This window comes from Vipera berus (assembly GCF_964194415.1).
Source record: "Vipera berus genome assembly, chromosome: 3".
In the NCBI taxonomy this organism is placed as follows: domain Eukaryota; kingdom Metazoa; phylum Chordata; class Lepidosauria; order Squamata; family Viperidae; genus Vipera; species Vipera berus.
Window position 1 is genome coordinate 158,614,100 of NC_138204.1, and position 17,593 is coordinate 158,631,692.

The 17,593-nt window shown below is 40.0% G+C and overlaps 1 protein-coding gene across 1 annotated transcript in view; it reads left to right on the forward strand.

Annotated features, from left to right (window-relative positions):
• Nucleotides 1-17,593, forward strand: part of LOC308665628 (neuropilin and tolloid-like protein 1) — a gene marked incomplete at both ends in the record, with an annotated part of 104,124 nt that overhangs the window by 69,552 nt on the left and 16,979 nt on the right. The window contains one exon of the mRNA XM_081323706.1: nucleotides 2,803-3,031. Coding sequence (XP_081179832.1) covers nucleotides 2,803-3,031 — 229 coding nt within the window. The remainder of the gene's footprint in view (nucleotides 1-2,802; nucleotides 3,032-17,593) is intronic.

Here is a 17,593-nt window from a genome sequence, read left to right on the forward strand (position 1 = left end):
GAAGTGAAGAGACATAGTTTCTTAAGTTGACAGGATGACCTTTCAAGATCAGGTAGTTTTTTTTTAAAATCATATGATCTTATTCTAATTTATTTTTTAAATTTCTGTGTCACTTTTTCAGAGCGGTTTTTCACCATGTATGACTTTAAAACATAAGGGAGACATACTTGATTAAGAGTGAAGTTAATTTAGTGACATGATAAATCAGTTGGCTTAGATATTTTCTATTTCCTTTTCTAGTTCTGTAAGTTTTTGACCCTTGCTAAATGTTGTTACGGCTGTTGCAGTTATGACAGGTAACTAGTTGCCATGAATATAATGAGTTTGTTCCGGATGTATAATAAGAGTTATGAAATGTTGTAAATGATTTAGATTATTTTGTAAAATAATATATGTATTAGGAAATTATTCAGGAGAATGAAATTACTAGAAATGCCACAATATTAGAGTTAGTTGTATTTGATTAGTTATATGTGAGATTCACAATAAAAGTCTGCATTTACTGTAATGTAATCTGCAGGGCATCTAGCATAAGCTTAATGGGATGATCAAAGGCATGCATCTTTTTATATGTCTTGTGTCTGTCTGCCTGCTATCTGTCTGTTGAGTTTGAATATGGAGCATCATGTTCTCTACATCTTTCTGCTTTTTTTGGTGAGAAGAAGGACTCATCTATTAGCAAGCACCAAATTCCAGCACATGATCGTTTTGACTGCTTGAAGAAAATTTCAGTCTTGCTTTACTATTCCTAGTTCAAGAAGACTGAAATAAAATAAATTTTGATGCCATTTCTTAACTGATTAGAAAAGAAACTTACAGCACTTCCACTCACCTAAAACTGCTGATGATCTAGCAAATTATACTGTTTTATTTTGATGATGTTGCTATTTGCTTTAGGACAAATTGGCTTGAGAAGAACATTCATTTCAAATATCTGTGGGTCATTTTTCATCTTTCTTGAGCCAAAAATAAGACCCATAGCATCAATACAGTGTTGCAGCAATACTGAGTTCCTTTTTAATTAGAAATGCAGTGTTTCCTTGCAGATTTAAGGTTTTTTGAAGCTAAAGACCTTGCTCTGTTGGGCCGAATAAAGTACTATAAATTAGTTCTGAAAATGGTCAAATAGAAATGTTAAAATCTATTTTCTAAATACATTCAGCGCATACCAAATGTTGTTAGATGTCTTGAACCTGGATGCATAAAGGTTGTGGCAAGAATTTGGATTGATATGCTTAATTTGTTATTTAAAAAACAACATTTATTTCTGTAGCAGTAGAGCAACTACTGATTTCTAGAAAGAATTAGATCCTTGTGTATGAAATTTTCATATTTACAATGTAGTGAAAAAGGAAAAAAATTCCTTGTAACATCTTCTGTTCTGTTCCTTCAGTTTTTCCTTTGGGATGTACCTCCCTTGCTCCTGTCCCATTAGGTTTTATTTAGGTTTAGGTTTTATTTAATTTGTATACCGCCCTTCTCCCTAGGGACTCAGGGCGGTTCACAGGGCATATATAAATAACAATACAAAAGTTAAAAAAGATTAAACCAATGCCCAGTTAAAAAAACAATAATACAATACTAAGAACAACAATTTAAAACCCATATTCCCCCATCAGGCCAGACCAGCTAATTCAAATAAGTGGGTCTTCAGGCCGCGACGGAAGGTTCGGAGGTCTGATGACATCCGGAGCTCCACCGGCAGTTGATTCCATAATGCCGGAGCGCCCACAGAGAAGGCCCTCCCCCTGGGGGCCACCAGTCGCCATTCCCTGACCGGAGGCACCCTGAGGAGGCCCTCTCTGTGGGAACGCACAGGGCGGAGGGGAGTTTCTATATTTCTTTGTCTTCTTATCATCCTAAACATTTCTGAGTATAATCAAGAAGATGAGCAAAATAAGATAGTTCTTTGTTCTTTTTTGTGTTTTTTCCAGAATGTTAGAAACTATTTGTCATTATTGTATTTATAAAGAAATTAAATGAGTGAGCAATAAAAGACATTTTTTTCCAATGGAAGAATGTCTCATTTCCCAAACTTCAGAAAGTTAACTATTAGCTATTAGTTATCCTTTGAATACAAAGGTTTTACTAAATTATTATGGGCTGATTATTTTAATTTCTGACTCTGCCTTAGGTTTCATTAGGCATTGATTAATTCTGCAATGCATTGCTTTAAACCTTTAAAGTTTAAAGTGTGGAGAGAGATAACCTCTGTATAGGAATTTTGATATTTCACAATTGAATTACAAAAAAGTTAACAAATTCTAGATGGTTTTGCTTTATTATTTTAAAATAAGCAGGTAATGTTCTCACTACTTAAAGAAATAACAGAAAGCCTTTTTCCTCTTAAATATTCCTGGATTTTAAAACAACTGATCTATTCGTTTTGAGACAAATAGAAAAGAAAGGACAAAGAGGAGAAAAGAGGACAAAATATTTCTTACATTTTTTTTCCCTTTTCTGTAAATAATGTAATGTGATGAAACTATATGAAGAAGCATATTCATTCTCTATTCTGTTCTGAGTAATATAAATACATTTGATTATTGTTATGTGCATACATAGACTTGATCATTATGAGTTTGTGATAAGCATACATGAAAAAATTCTTCCAAGGAAAAATAAATTGTTAGAAAAAAAGATTCTCAGTTCCAATCATGATCCTGTTTTCTTCCTGTATGCTACCATTCAGTAACATAAATATGATCACTGTTTTGCTGTAGATCATTTGAAAAGCAAAAAATGATGTGGAAACGAAAGTGTTGGTCTGTGCTGTTATGTTCACTGTTCTCTTTTTTATAGATATATTTACGATTCTTGGACTATGAAATGCAGAATTCTAATGAATGCAAAAGGAACTTTGTGGCTGTCTATGATGGAAGTAGCTCAGTGGAGGATTTAAAAGCAAAGTTTTGCAGTACTGTTGCTAATGATGTGATGCTGCGCACAGGTCTTGGAGTAATCCGCATGTGGGCAGATGAAGGCAGTCGAAACAGCCGATTCCAGATGCTCTTCACATCTTTCCAAGAACGTAAGATACTTAATCAGAATTCCATTGTTATGTACTATTCAATGGTGTTTTCCTTTGTACCAAGTAAATATGATGATATGTGATAACCAAGTAGGATATTTTCTGTCAAGTCTCTACAGGTCCCCTATCTATAATATAAAGGGAACCCCAGGTGGTACATGGCGACTTTGGTTTCTTTGCTTGTCAGAAATATGTATGAGGATTAAAATATCAATGCTTACAAAGAATGAGAAATCTTTTTCAAATATACAGAAATTACAAGAGTAAGTTGTTTAATATCTTAGAAAAGAGAAACAAAATTCAAAATTATTGTGATTTAGAGAACTATGTCAAAAATAGAAAAATGAGGTAGAACAAAGACATGAGCAAAGCTTTCAATGAGATCACAGTCTTGATAATACTCTTTGCGCAAAGGTTTTTAACATAGTTCCTGATTATTAAAGATAAGCCAGCAGTGTGATGTGGCTGCATAAATAGTTTGATTTTATTCTACAGGTGTCAGAATACCTTACTTTGAATATCTAGTTTTAGACATAATTCAGTAAGAAAGATTCAGAAGAACTGGAATAGATTTTAAGAGGGATGTCAGGCAAGAAAGTATAAATCATAGGATAAAATTGTGGACTCTCCCTGTGATAGCCAAGTTCTCAAGGATCTCCAGAAAAGCCAGAATATAGGGTTAGGGTTATGAAAAGAGTTATAAAAAAAAGTGAAGGAGTTTGGAATGTTTAGTCTTCAAAACAAGAAGACCAAAGGGTGATGTGATAGTACTCTTAAAATAACAGAGAAGGTACTTCACTGAAAATCAGAATTATTTTGTAGTCTTCCGGACACAGCTTAATGGATTTAAGCTCTAGAAAGACTGATTCCATTTTGTTTAAAAAGCCCTTAGTAACAGCAGTTATTATGACACTGGGACCAATGTTGTTATTCAAAAAGGATGTGGGATCTCCTTTAGTTGATAGGTTAAGCAGAAGCAGAATGACTTGTTTATCATGGATAATTTAAATTGGATTTCTTTATTGAGCAGTGGCTAAGACTCAGTGATCTTTACTGAGCAATGGGTAAGATTCTCTAATCCTACTCATACAATCTTGAGAAAGCTGTTTTCTTTTGTATATTGAATTGCACATATCAACCCCCACACTTGATGTCTACAAGTTAATTAAGTCTATGCAATCAAACTTATTGAAATGTCAGTACCAAATAACTAAAAATAACCAATATCCACATGATAAGATTTATTAATATAATTGTAGGAGCCAAGATGGTGGGCAGGCAGTAAAGGCTGTAAAGAGTTCCTCCAAAAGTAATATAATTGTATATACATAGAATAAACCTGATTTATAGGAGCCAAATAATCAGGAAGAATTCCTTTCTGTAGTATTGATTGTCAAAGACTGGAAGAAAACAATTGTTTAACAAAAAATGATTTATCAAGTGAAATTAAATATATGGTTTAAATTTCCCCATCCCCCTTTTTTAATGCAAATCTGTATCCATAGTTTAAAAATCTACTTATCCAACTGAGTGTATCTTACAGAATGGAAAGGGGTAAATGTTTTTCTGGAAGAGACTGATAAAAAGAAAGTGAAAAATCAGCAGTTAGGAATGTGCCAGGACACCTGCCTATTTCTGGAAAAAAAAACCAGCCACCAATTATTTGACATACTATCTTCTGATACAGCAGAGGCCATTCAAAGTAGCACTCTGAAAATTTATGGAGAAAAGTTCTCTGAGTAATTTGGGTTGGGTTAAGAAAATTCTGATGCATTCTGAGTAGAGACTATTAGTTACATGATACAGCTTAAAATGATAATTTGCAGTTCCCAAGTTCATAAATCAAGCTGACCATAGTGATTATTTCTGCATAATTCTGATGCTGTTCCTAGGTACTTTTTCTCTGATTAAAACATTCTTTAATATTCAGTTTTATTTGTTCAAATCAAAGTCTTTGTGTCTTGTTACCTTAGAGACAACTGTGAAAGCATTGGGGATTCAGTATGTTGTAGAAGTATATTTCCAAAAAGTGACACATGCTTTAAAACCACATTGTCCAAGTGATTGTGATTATTTTTCAGCTATATTATAGACTTTATAACAACTAATGCTAGGAAGGTTTCTGTTTACCAAAAGAGCTGCCAGATGTATTTTAGTGATTTCTGTTCAGGGAATCTAAGATCTTTCTGTGGTACTTTGGTATATGTTTACCAAGCCAAATTTTGGAGTTTAAAATGTATAAGATATTCATTTATTCAGCAACCTTGAAGAATAGTTTAAATTCTACGACAGGTTGCTTATCTATTCCATATTAGTTGGATTAAACAGGATAGATAAAAATAGTAATGATATATAACACATAGTGACAAATTAAACTACTACTTATGAAAAATGTGGTAATAATTACAATGGTTAAAGATACGGTGGGATTTTCTACTTCCCAAACTATAGACCATTCTGAAGAATATTGTATCACCAAAGAATATTCAATTTGTTGGACTAACAAACACAAAATTAAATGAAAATACAACAGAGACAGATGGCATTGCACTGTGCTGTACATCATCTTCATAAATCACTGCATTTAGTAAGTTCATTTTGCTAGAAAAGAAGGAACTATATTATGACAGGATAGCAAGGAAAGCTGTTTCTATTATTTTAAAATAGCTGGCAACTTGCCTTTATCCTACTAATTTTAACACACTGTTACCAGAGACTGAAATGTATGAATATTAATGTAAGTAATTTGAAGAACTGATTACTGAGAGTTAAGAATTTGGAACTCCAAAACCTGGATATGAAAGCATTGGGAGATGTCATAGGAAGAGGAAAGATGGAAACATGACTGTAACGAGCACTTAAAATTTCAGATTTCAAGTGTAGACAAATTTTGAAAATATTTTTTTGGGGGGTATTATTGTTGTTTGGTCACTAAGTCGTGTCCAACTTTTTGTGACCCCATGGACCATAGCACACCAGGCCCCACAGTCCTAGAGAAGGCTTTATGTACATTGTCCCAGCAGAAGCAAAATGGAGGTAATGTGAAGTGTGCATGTGTGAACACTTACAATGTATAGGAGTGGAGCCAGGACTTTTGTTCAGCTATGGGCTGCACTTTTTAAATATTACTTTTAATTTGAAGAGACCATGGAGTTTAATGATTAAACCAAAGAGACATTGTTGGAATCTTGTGCCCACATTTTTCATCAGAAGATAGTATTGAACTGTGAAGTTTAATGCAAAAAATAGTATTTTGACACATAACTAGAATCTAGTGTTAAAAAGCAAAAATAGTTTACAAGTGAAATAGGATGAAGGGTCTGTTAGTTAAAGGCTTCTATCTCTATAGTTTTTGCTCAGCTAAACCACAGTACCAATAGGCAGCAGGTGTGTACAACATTAAGATACCAATGTACATAGTACACACAAAGAAGTTGTATTATTGCATGTAATAGGCATTTAATCAATTTTTCATGGATTAGTTATGAAACTGAAAATTGTCCTTATTACTGTATCAACACAGACTTTCCAAAAATCCAATGACATGGTCCAAATAGTCCTATTAAAAAAATGCAAGAGCTCAATTGATTCCTGCTCAGTTGCTGGTGAGCTACCAAGAAGACTTTCAACCCTGACGATAATGACAAAACGTCATGTACCAAATTAAATCATGGCCTATTAGCTTTGATGCTCCTCATCACTAGATGTCACTATTAGTTTGATTAAAACAAAATTAATTTTGTTCTGTTTTGAAAGAAATTATTTTATTATTTATATATTGCCTTGATCACTTGATAAATAAAGTTTCTAATAATCCTTTCTCCTCCTATTTTCCCCACATCAACTTTATAAGGTAAGTTGGACTGAGAGAGAATGATGAGCCCAAAGGCTTAAAACGGGACTAGAACTCACAGTCTCTTGGTTTCTAGCCTGATGCCTTAACCTTGGTGGAGCAGTGGGCTAATGCCTCCTTAAGTAACACCAGCTGCCTGCAATTAGTGCAGGTTCGCATCCCACCAGGCTCAAGGTAGGTAAAATGAGGACCCAGATTGTTGGGGGCAATAAGCTGACTTTGTAATAATGCCGCTTGGGGGGGCGAAAGCCCTAATAAGCAGGCATATACATAGAATGAAGGCTATTGGTAAGCACATTGATTTGTGCTTTACAATTGTAAGCCGCCCTGAGTCTTCGGAGAAGGGTGGGATATAAATGGGATAAAAAAAACACTACACCAAACTGCTAGAATGAACTAACAAAATTCCACATCACAAAATTTACTACAACTAAGAAATTATGTACAGCTGTGTATCCAGCAGCACCTGCACTGTGGGAAAGAGGAGGGGCAGAATGATGAAAGTAAGGTCATATCACAATGAAAGTCCTCCCTCTTTCAGATATGCATCATGATGTAGCATTTATTTATTTACAGGTAATCCTTGACTTAAAATCATTTGTTTAATGACCATTTGAAATTACAGTGGGACTGAAAAACATGACTTATGATAGTTTTTCACATTACAATCATTGCAACATCTCCATGGTCACATGATCAAAATTCTAATGCTTGGCAACTGGCATGTATTTATGACAGTAGCAGTGTCCAAAGTCACCTTTTGTGACTTTTTGACAAACATAGTCAATGGGGAAGCCAGATTCACCTAACACTCCTGTTACGAACTTAACAACTGCAGTGATTCACTTAACAATTGTGACAAGAAAGGTCATAAAATGGGGCAAAACTCACTTAACAATTGTCTCGTTTAGCAACAGAAATTTTGGGGCCAGAAGTCAAGGATTATCTAGCAAGTGGCATCTGTAATAATGTGCTTATTATTGGATAATGGTAATTTGTTGGCTCTGACCACAAGTAATTGGATTTGGCCTCTGTTGGAAATATTTGTGTTTCTTTGGAATCACCACCACCAGTATGTTATGTGCAAGTAATCCTTGGTTAACTGGTAATTTGAACTAGGAACTTTGTCAGCAAACAATGCAGTTGTAAAGTACGACATTGCATGACCATGCCAACTTGTGGTTATTATGCATGAAACCATATGATTGCCATTTGCAACCCCTTCCACATTGATTTTGCTTGTTGGAAGAAGGCAAGGAAGATTGCAAGTGGTGATCACATGGCTGCTGGATGCTGTGACTGTCATAATTATGAATTAGTTGCCAAATTGTGATCACATAACTGCAGGGGTGCTGCAACAGCTGTGACTTTGAGGATTGGCTATACGTCTTCTTATTGTATTTATGAATAGTTGCTGAATGAATGGTTAACCAAGGTCTGCCTTTAGTAGTATATTGTAGTCTGTGAAGTCTCTGTAGACATGTATAAGTCAGTGAAAACTTTATCATATCTAAGTCCATATTTTGTTTTGTAAAATTGTAAGGATCGACATTGTTTTACTTGATACATACATTAAATGCCATTACTGAAATGATTGGTATATGCATTCATTTATTTCTCAAATCAGTTTGTATTAAAATCATTAGGTTTATTCAGTGGCATTGAGGAGAAATATACAAATTAATTTTACATTTTAGGGTATTGAAATTTTTTTTTATTGAAAAGTTTTATCATACATTTTATCTTTGACAGTCCCCCCTACCCCTCCCCTATCCCTCCCTCCTTACCCCCCCCCTCCCCACCCACCCCCCGACTTCCCAGAGCTAAGTACAAGGTATAAAAAACAAAAAAAGAATCATAAACAACCATATGCTAACAACCATAGACTCTAAAATCTATCACTCTCTAGCTCACATAGGATAACTACAAACACTATTAATATAGAATATATATTAAAAAAAACAGAAAAAAAAAGAAAGGAAGACTTATTCAAATACTACCTGAAACTTCTTAATCCCATATTTGATCTGGATATACTCAATCCATTCCTCTTAACAGTTTAATAGCCTCCTTAGACTTCACAACCTCTAAATTCAAAATCCAAGCCTTTTCTTTTTCCTTTATTTCATTCCCCAATTCTTCCCTCCTAGCTTCCACAGCACATCTATGTTTATTGTTCATATATATCAACACCCCTCTCAAATAGGCCTTGCTAGCATCCCACTTCCACATTTCTCTGGTTTCTAAACAAATTCTCATCTACGCGCCACGAGCGCCTATCTCTATTGTCCTTATAAATCTCTAGCCAAACTGGGCTATGATCAGAAATAGTTCTTACACATATCTTCACCTTCTTAATCCTTAAAAAAAAAGTCATTTGTCAACAAAATAAAATCGATCCTGAAAAAAAATTGATGTCTGTCAGAAAAAAAAGTATAATCCTTTTCATGCGAATGTCTTTCACGCCAAATATCTCACAGTTCCAAGTCATCCTTCATTTCAAAAAAGGATTTAGACAGTCTAGCATGACTTGGGCCGCGCTTAAAAGCTCCAGCCTTGTCCATCTGTACATCCAAAACACCATTCCAATCCCCCATAAAAATAAAAATTTTATAATCCAACTGGGTAAACTTTGTATGAAATAAACTAAAAAAGTCAACTTGTTAATTAGGAGCATATAATCCAACTAAAAGCATCTTTTTACCTACTAGTAGCAAGTCTATCATAACGTATCTTCCATGCTTATCTGCTTCAATTAAGTCCACTGTTAAAGCACTTTTAAGATAAACAACCACTCCATTTTTCTTATTCATTGCAGAAGCAACAAATTGCGTGCCCAACCTTGAGTTCGATAAATACTTTTGGTCCACAACCCTAATATGCGTTTCTTGCAAACATATAACATCTATCTTGAATTGTTTTAAATATTAAAAAAAAAACTTTCTTCCTCTTCTGTGATGAATTTAGTCCATTAACGTTCCAGATTAAAAATTTAGTTGCCATACATATCATCCCAAAGCTCTTGGAGCACTGCTTAAATAGGACTATCTTTTTTAGGCCATGCTCCTCCCACTACTTGGCTGTAAGTACATTTTGGAAATTCCATAGACTTCTGCTGATCTTATTCTTTTATTTTTTTTTTGATCGTTTTAAAGCAGCACGCATCTCCCTCTGCTCTCTAGAATCATCCAAAGAAGTTGTAGCTTGATCTCCTCCAGCACCATTCTCCTCTGTCTGTCCATCTTCAGCCTCTTGGTGTTCTCCTTCTCCAGATCCCTTTGCAGCTTCCAGAAGTGATAGTGGGGTTGCTTTTAAAACGTTATTGTAAAAATCACGCGCCTGCATCACAGTAGCCAAACGGTACCTTTTACCTTCATGCATCACCATCAACCCAACTGGAATCTCCCATCTGAACCTTATATCTCGTTGCTTGAGCTCTTGCACTAAAAATGTAAAATCCTTCCTTCTCCTTAAAATCTTTGGAGGAATTTCTTTTAGAACCAAAACTTCTTGATCAGCAATCACGACTTTAGTACCATAAGCAGCTTGAATAACTTCATCTCTAATTTCCCTCTTTGCAAAATAAACCACCACATCTCTAGGTAGCTTTCTCTGTCTGGCAATCCATGAATTCACACGAAACACTTTATCCATGCCTCCCTTTATTTCAGATGCTGGCTGACTCAATACTACTTCCAAAGCCTCAGAAATCAGCTGCTTTAGATCTTCCTTAATATTCTCTTTTAAACCTCTGATTCTAACAGCGTACTGCATCTGGTAATATTGAGCAAGACTCAATTCTTTGTCCATTTTCTCTCTTAAATCTTCATTTTCCAGTACTTTTGCTTCTAATATGGCATTTTTTTGAATCAAATCTTCCACTTTTTCATCCAAATCTTCCACACATTCAGCCACTCTATACACTGAAGACAAAATGTCTACCTTCATCACTCTGAACTTCTCTTCCATCCTCTCTTCTATTCTCTCCTCCAATTTCTCCAACTTCTCCTCCATCTTTGCAAATTTATCACCCATTGCTTCCAGAATTACCTGGGCATATTTTCCAAGAGCATCTTGTAAATCCTTCGGTGTCAATACATCAGGAAGAAGCAACGCTTGCAATGATGACTGTTGCACCGGAGAAGTTCCAGCACTCCAAAGAACTTTTGGAGGAGGTTTAGCCGCCATCTTTACTTTCACTTACTACGCACTTTCACTTTTAAATTCATAAAATCCATTAAGCTAGAAAGCAGCAATGAAAATCCTCTTCACCTTTTCCTCCTGTACCGCTCTGCCTGCTCCTTTTATTCCATGGTCTTTCCTTCTGGCAGGGGTGGTCGCAAATGCCTGGCTCCGCTCCAGAAATCACGGAGCAGAGACGCTGACCAGCTGGGAGCAACCCAGGCTACGGGGGAGTTCGATCCTTCAGCCGCCGAAGCTTTAAGCTCAGGCGGCCCCGGAGAACTCAACCCCTACCTGGGGGCTCACCCCCTCCTCTTCTCCCGAGGAGGGGGCTTCAAATCCACCCGAACAGCTGATCGGCGCTGTTTCGGGTGGAAATAACACAGCTGAGCCACGGGCAGCCCGAAAGGGCTGTCTCCGGCGCCGCGCCGCCACCGGAAGTCCGGGTATTGCAATTATTGTGTAGTGGGTTGTGGACTGCATGGCAATGAGGAGGCAGATGAGTACCGCATGTCAGCTCTTTATTTGTGGTCAGCACGTACTGGACAAAGGGGGTTACCTGGACCCCTTATATACTTAGCTAGGTGATGCTCTGGCCAATCCATCCATCCGTATCTCCCGCTGAAACCCTTTTAGCCAATCCAACCACAGCACAGCGCCCCCTGGTGGTACCTGCAGAGCTGCTGCTCACACCCCATACATAAGAGCAATATGGGGGGTGAGGTGTTACCCCCCGTTGATAGGGCTCGCAACTTGGGCGTCCTGGATTCACGGCTCAATTTTGAAGACCATATAGGAGGCGTGACCAGGGGGGCTTTTGCCCAGGTTCGCCTGGTGCGCCAGTTGCGACCCTATCTGGACTGAGATGCCCTATGCACAGTCACTCATGCGCTCGTGACTACTGCAACGCTCTCTACATGGGGCTACCCTTGAGGACCACTCGGAGGCTTCAGCTGGTGCAGAATGCGGCCGCACGAGTTGTGATGGGGGTTTCCCGATACTCCCATGTAACACCTCTACTCCGCGAGCTGCATTGGCTTCCGGCTGCCCTCCGGGTGAGATTCAAGGTGCTGGTGATGACCTATAAAGCCCTAAATGGCTTGGGTCTGGGATATTTGAGGGAACACCTGCTGCCAGCATCAAGTTCCCTTCGTCCAGTGCGCTCACACAGGGAGGGTCTTCTCAGGGTGCCGCCGGTAAAAGACTGCTGGCGGATATCACCCAGGGGGAGGGCCTTCTCGGGTGCGCCTGCCCTCTGGAACCAGCTGCCCGTGAAGCTTAGGACTGCCCCGACCTTCGTTCTTTTCGCTGGGACCTGAAGACCTGGCTCTTTGAGCTCTCCGGCCCAGGCTGAGAATTTTTAACTGGGGTTTTTATTTTTTAGGGATGATTTAATCTTTTTTTAAATTGTTTTTAACTTTTGTATTGATTTGGTTTTAAATACCCTATAAACCGCCCTGAGTCCTTCGGGAAAGGGCGGTATATAAATCCAACAAAATAAATAAATAAATATCATACAGTTAGAGAATTTTCTGAGTTATTGAATCATTATAATTTCATTTCATAGCTGCATTTGCCAAAATAATGCATTAGAAACCAAATTACCAATGATGAGCAATGCAGCAACTATTTTCATATATGACGGCTTTATATTACTCATGGGGGTGATTGATTCCCAAAAGTTCCTAAAAGTAGATGTTTGTGTTCTTCTTGAGCTCACTGTTCATTTCATTTCCTTCTAGTTTATGGATGCTGTATGTTTAGATAAATAGAATATTTCTATACTACTACATTCCTGTCAGAAGTACCTACCAAGACACTTCCAGGTTGGAAAGACATCACCATTGCCCAGGGAACCCAAAGGGGGCCCCTTTCATGTCCCTGAAGAATAATTTTATGATATTACCGTATATACTTGAGTATAAGCCAAATTTTTCAGCCCACGCACAGACCTGCCGAAGTTTGGGGAGGTTTGGGCACCTCCCCAAACCTCCCCAAACGTCGGCAGGTCTCCGTTCCTCCGCACCCTGCCTGCCTGCTTCTTTCCGCAGCGGAAAGAAGCAGGCAGGCAGGGCGCGGAGGAACGGAGACCTGCCGATGTTTGGGGAGGTTTGGGCGCCTCCCCAAACCTCCCCAGGTCTCCGTTCCTCCGCACAGACCTGCCGAAGTTTGGGGAGGTTTGGGCGCCTCCCCAAACCTCCCCAAACGTCGGCAGGTCTCCGTTCCTCCTGCTGACGTTTGGGGAGGTTTGGGCACCTCCCCAAACCTCCCCAGGTCTCCGTTCCTCCGCGCAGACCTGCCGACGTTTGGGGAGGTTTGGGCGCCTCCCCAAACCTCCCCAAACGTCGGCAGGTCTCCGTTCCTCCTGCCGACGTTTGGGGAGGTTTGGGCGCCTCCCCAAACCTCCCCAGGTCTCCGTTCCTCCGCACAGACCTGCCGACGTTTGGGGAGGTTTGGGCGCCTCCCCAAACCTCCCCAAACGTCGGCAGGTCTCCGTTCCTCCTGCTGACGTTTGGGGAGGTTTGGGCACCTCCCCAAACCTCCCCAGGTCTCCGTTCCTCCGCGCAGACCTGCCGACGTTTGGGGAGGTTTGGGCGCCTCCCCAAACCTCCCCAGGTCTCCGTTCCTCCTGCCGACGTTTGGGGAGGTTTGGGCGCCTCCCCAAACCTCCCCAAACATCGCGCAGACCTGCCGACGTTTGGGGAGGCGCCCAAACCTCCCCAAACGTCGGCAGGTCTGCGCGGAGGAACAGAGACCTGGGGAGGTTTGGGGAGGCGCCCAAAACTCCCCAAACGTCGGCAGGTCTGCGCGGAGGAACGGAGACCTGGGGAGGTTTGGGGAGGTGCCCAAACCTCCCCAAACGTCGGCAGGAGGAACGAAGACCTGCCGCCGTTTGGGGAGGTTTGGGGAGGCGCCCAAACCTCCCCAAACGTCGGCAGGTCTGCGCGGAGGAACGGAGACCTGGGGAGGTTTGGGGAGGCGCCCAAACCTCCCCAAACGTCGGCAGGAGGAACGGAGACCTGGGGAGGTTTGGGGAGGCGCCCAAACCTCCCCAAACGTCGGCAGGTCTGCGCGGAGGAACGGAGACCTGGGGAGGTTTGGGGAGGTGCCCAAACCTCCCCAAACGTCGGCAGGAGGAACGGAGACCTGCCGACGTTTGGGTAGGTTTGGGGAGGCGCCCAAACCTCCCCAAACGTCGGCAGGTCTGCGCGGAGGAACGGAGACCTGCCGACGTTTGGGGAGGTTTGGGGAGGTGCGCGCGCACCTCCCCAAACCTCCCCAAACTTCGGCAGGTCTCCGGACGGCGGCGGCTTGGGAGAAGTGCGCGCGATCCTGGAAGCACCGAAGCCTCGGCCGCGCGCAAGTCCTCGGTAAGCTCCGGGCGGTCACTTGCTTCGCGTCTCCTGAGGGAAGGGGGGGCGACTGGAGCGGGCGTGTTTCCTCGCCTGCTGGGCGCCGCGATTTGCCCGGGGAACGCGCGGGCCCCGAATGGCAGCGTGGAGCGAGGAAGCGGACAGCCAGGGCTTCCCCGAGAGCCGCGGCCACACAGGGTATTCCTGTGTATTCAGGCTTGCAAAATGGCGGATCGAGCCTCTGCTGGCGGCAGAGGCTTGCAGAGCGCGGATCCAGCCTCCGCCGGCGGCGGAGGCTTGCAGAGCGTGGATCGGCTTATACTCGAGTCAACAACTTTTCCCAGTTTTTGGGGGTGAAATTGGGGGTCTCGGCTTATACTCGAGTCGGCTTATACTCAAGTATATACGGTACATTATTTATGATTATAAATAAAAATATATAAAACTATGACTTACAAAGAATCGTTGTGTAGGAAAAAAATTAAACCTTCAAAGCTTCAAAAATATGAATTAGATGGCCAAATATTAAGGAAAAAATATAACTGCATAATATCACTAAGCCAAAACGTTATATGTGCTTCCTTGATTATAAAAAATATTTTGATCAAAGTATGGAATATGCTTAGAAAAAAAGGGGAATCCCAGAACATCTTATTATCCTCATGCAAAACCTATGTACAAGGTCAGGAATCCACAATATGGACAGATCATAATGAAATATAGTGGCCCTGGGTTAACAAAGGAATATAACTATACCTACAAAGGTATAGATCAAAATAGTACAGCTGACAGATTTCTCTGGTGTTTTATGAAAGTGAAATTTGGATTTTGAAGAAAAAGGGTAGAAGCTTTAGTGTTGGAGGAGACTGACTCCTGAGAATAATATGAATAGCTAGGAAAACTAAGGAGCTCAGTAGGGCACAAATGACCAGGTTCATATTATCATATTTTTGATACTTTATGTGGAGACTTAACTCTTTGGAGAAATATTTATTGTTGGGAAAGCTGGAAGAAAAGATGAGAAGAAGATAACCAGCTGCATTGGACTCAGTTGCAATGGGAAGGAGTGTACAGTTTTCAGACCTGAAACGTCACACTTGGAACAGATCCTTCTAGAGAAAATCTATCTGCTTCTTCACTAAGAATCACCGTTGATGTGAGGACACAATAATTACTCAACCACATTATAAAAAAAAGAAATGTCTATATTCTAACATTTACTTTTAAGATATTTCTGCTTTATACAACTTTCCATGGTTAAAGAAGCTAAATCTCCTCCTGATACTTTGGACTGCTTAGATAGTAACAAATTGGAAAAGTTTAGTTTAGTTTAGTTTAGTTTTATTTGATTTCTATACCGCCCTTCTCCCTAGGGACTCAGGGCGGTTCACAGGGCATATATAAATAACGATACAAAAGTTAAAAGGAAATTAAACCAGTGCCCAGTTAAAAACAACAATAATAAAATACTAAAAATCAATTTAAAAACCCATATTCCCCCATCAGGCCAGACCAGCTAATTCAAATAAGTGGGTCTTCAGCCCGCGGCGGAAGGATCGGAGGTCTGATGCCGTCCGGAGCTCAACCGGCAGTTGGTTCCATAATGCCGGAGCGCCCACAGAGAAGGCCCTCCCCCTGGGGGCCACCAGTCGACATTCCCTGACCGGAGGCACCCTGAGGAGGCCCTCTCTGTGGGCACGTACAGACTAATCTAGGACCATTTTCTTGTGTCTGCAAATGTTAAACTGTTTTTTAAGCCTTCTCTGCTGTGACTCCTAACCTTTGGAACATCATACCAAACTCCTCAGATGAGATCTGCACCAACTGTCCTGATCTTCCATAAGGGCCTGAAGACCTGATCTGCTAGTGGCCTGGGCCACCAACAGTTGTGTGTGTACGTCTGTGTGTTTGTGACTCTGGGGGTGGTTAATAGATTGAAAGAAGACTCCACATCCTGCTATGTTCTTCATGCCCCTTCTCCCCATCTTTTAATCTTTTAATGATAAATTTTTAATATAACCACCGTATTTCCCCAAAAGCAAGACCTACCCTGAATATAAGCCCTAGCTTGATTTTTTGAAGGTGGGCCTAATATAAGCCCTATTCCAAAAATAAACCCTAGTTTTGGGGTGAGGCACACCCCTAACAATCAAGCTAGGGCAGTGGGGGGTGGAGCTTCCCATTGCAGCCAGGCCTCCCATGGATCAACATTTGCCTCACCGAAAAAAGCAGTTTCATTTTGCAGTTGAGAATAGAACTTGGAATGCATTTCGCAGTCAAGAAGCCTTTCTGGAAGACCTCTACAACAATAAATACAAGAAGTAAACAAAAACTGGATTCTAGCTCTATCTAATCATTATACTTCCACTGTAGACTAGAAATAGATGTCATTGCATTTTATTCATACTTCCTATTGTATACTATCCAAACTAGCGAGGGTGACATCACATCAGGAGTTTTTTTGGATCATAGTCATACAAACTTTCTAATCACTCTTGTTAATTACTTTTTTAATTGTCACAATTTCCATCTAGAATATTTTGTAAATAAAGATAGTATGTCTTAAAACTAACGATACACTCTTGACTGTATTATATATAATGGTAGTATAACTTGGCATATCAAAGAGCCCAGGTCAGGATTTCACAGAGATTACAGGACTGCTGCTTTATTGTTATAGACTAACAACATTTTGAATATCTGTCAGAATTTTCTTCTGCCCATCTTGGATCCAACAGAATCAAGGTTTTTTACTTTTATGCCTTTCTCATCATGTCTTCCCCATTCTCAAATGTGTTTTGTTTTGCTTTAAATGCTCCTGGATATCTTGATCAAAATTATATCTACATTTTTCTGCAGTGGCACAAACTTTTACTAGCAAGTTAATTTTAATTATAACTTTAAGTTGATTTTTTTTGAATTTAACATTATTGTAGTATGATAACAATGCAACTATATTTATTATTATTATTTTTATGAACTGTTAAAATGGCAGTACCGTCATTGGGCGATTTTGGATAAGTGATGTCTGCAGAGGGGGAAAAATAAGTCAGACTCATGAAAGTAAAATTGTGTTGCAATGCTTGCCCCGCCCTTTTTCCAGATGTATCACAATATTAGATACATGCCTGAAAGAGGTGGAGTTTGCAGCACAGTGTCACAATAGCAGTAAAA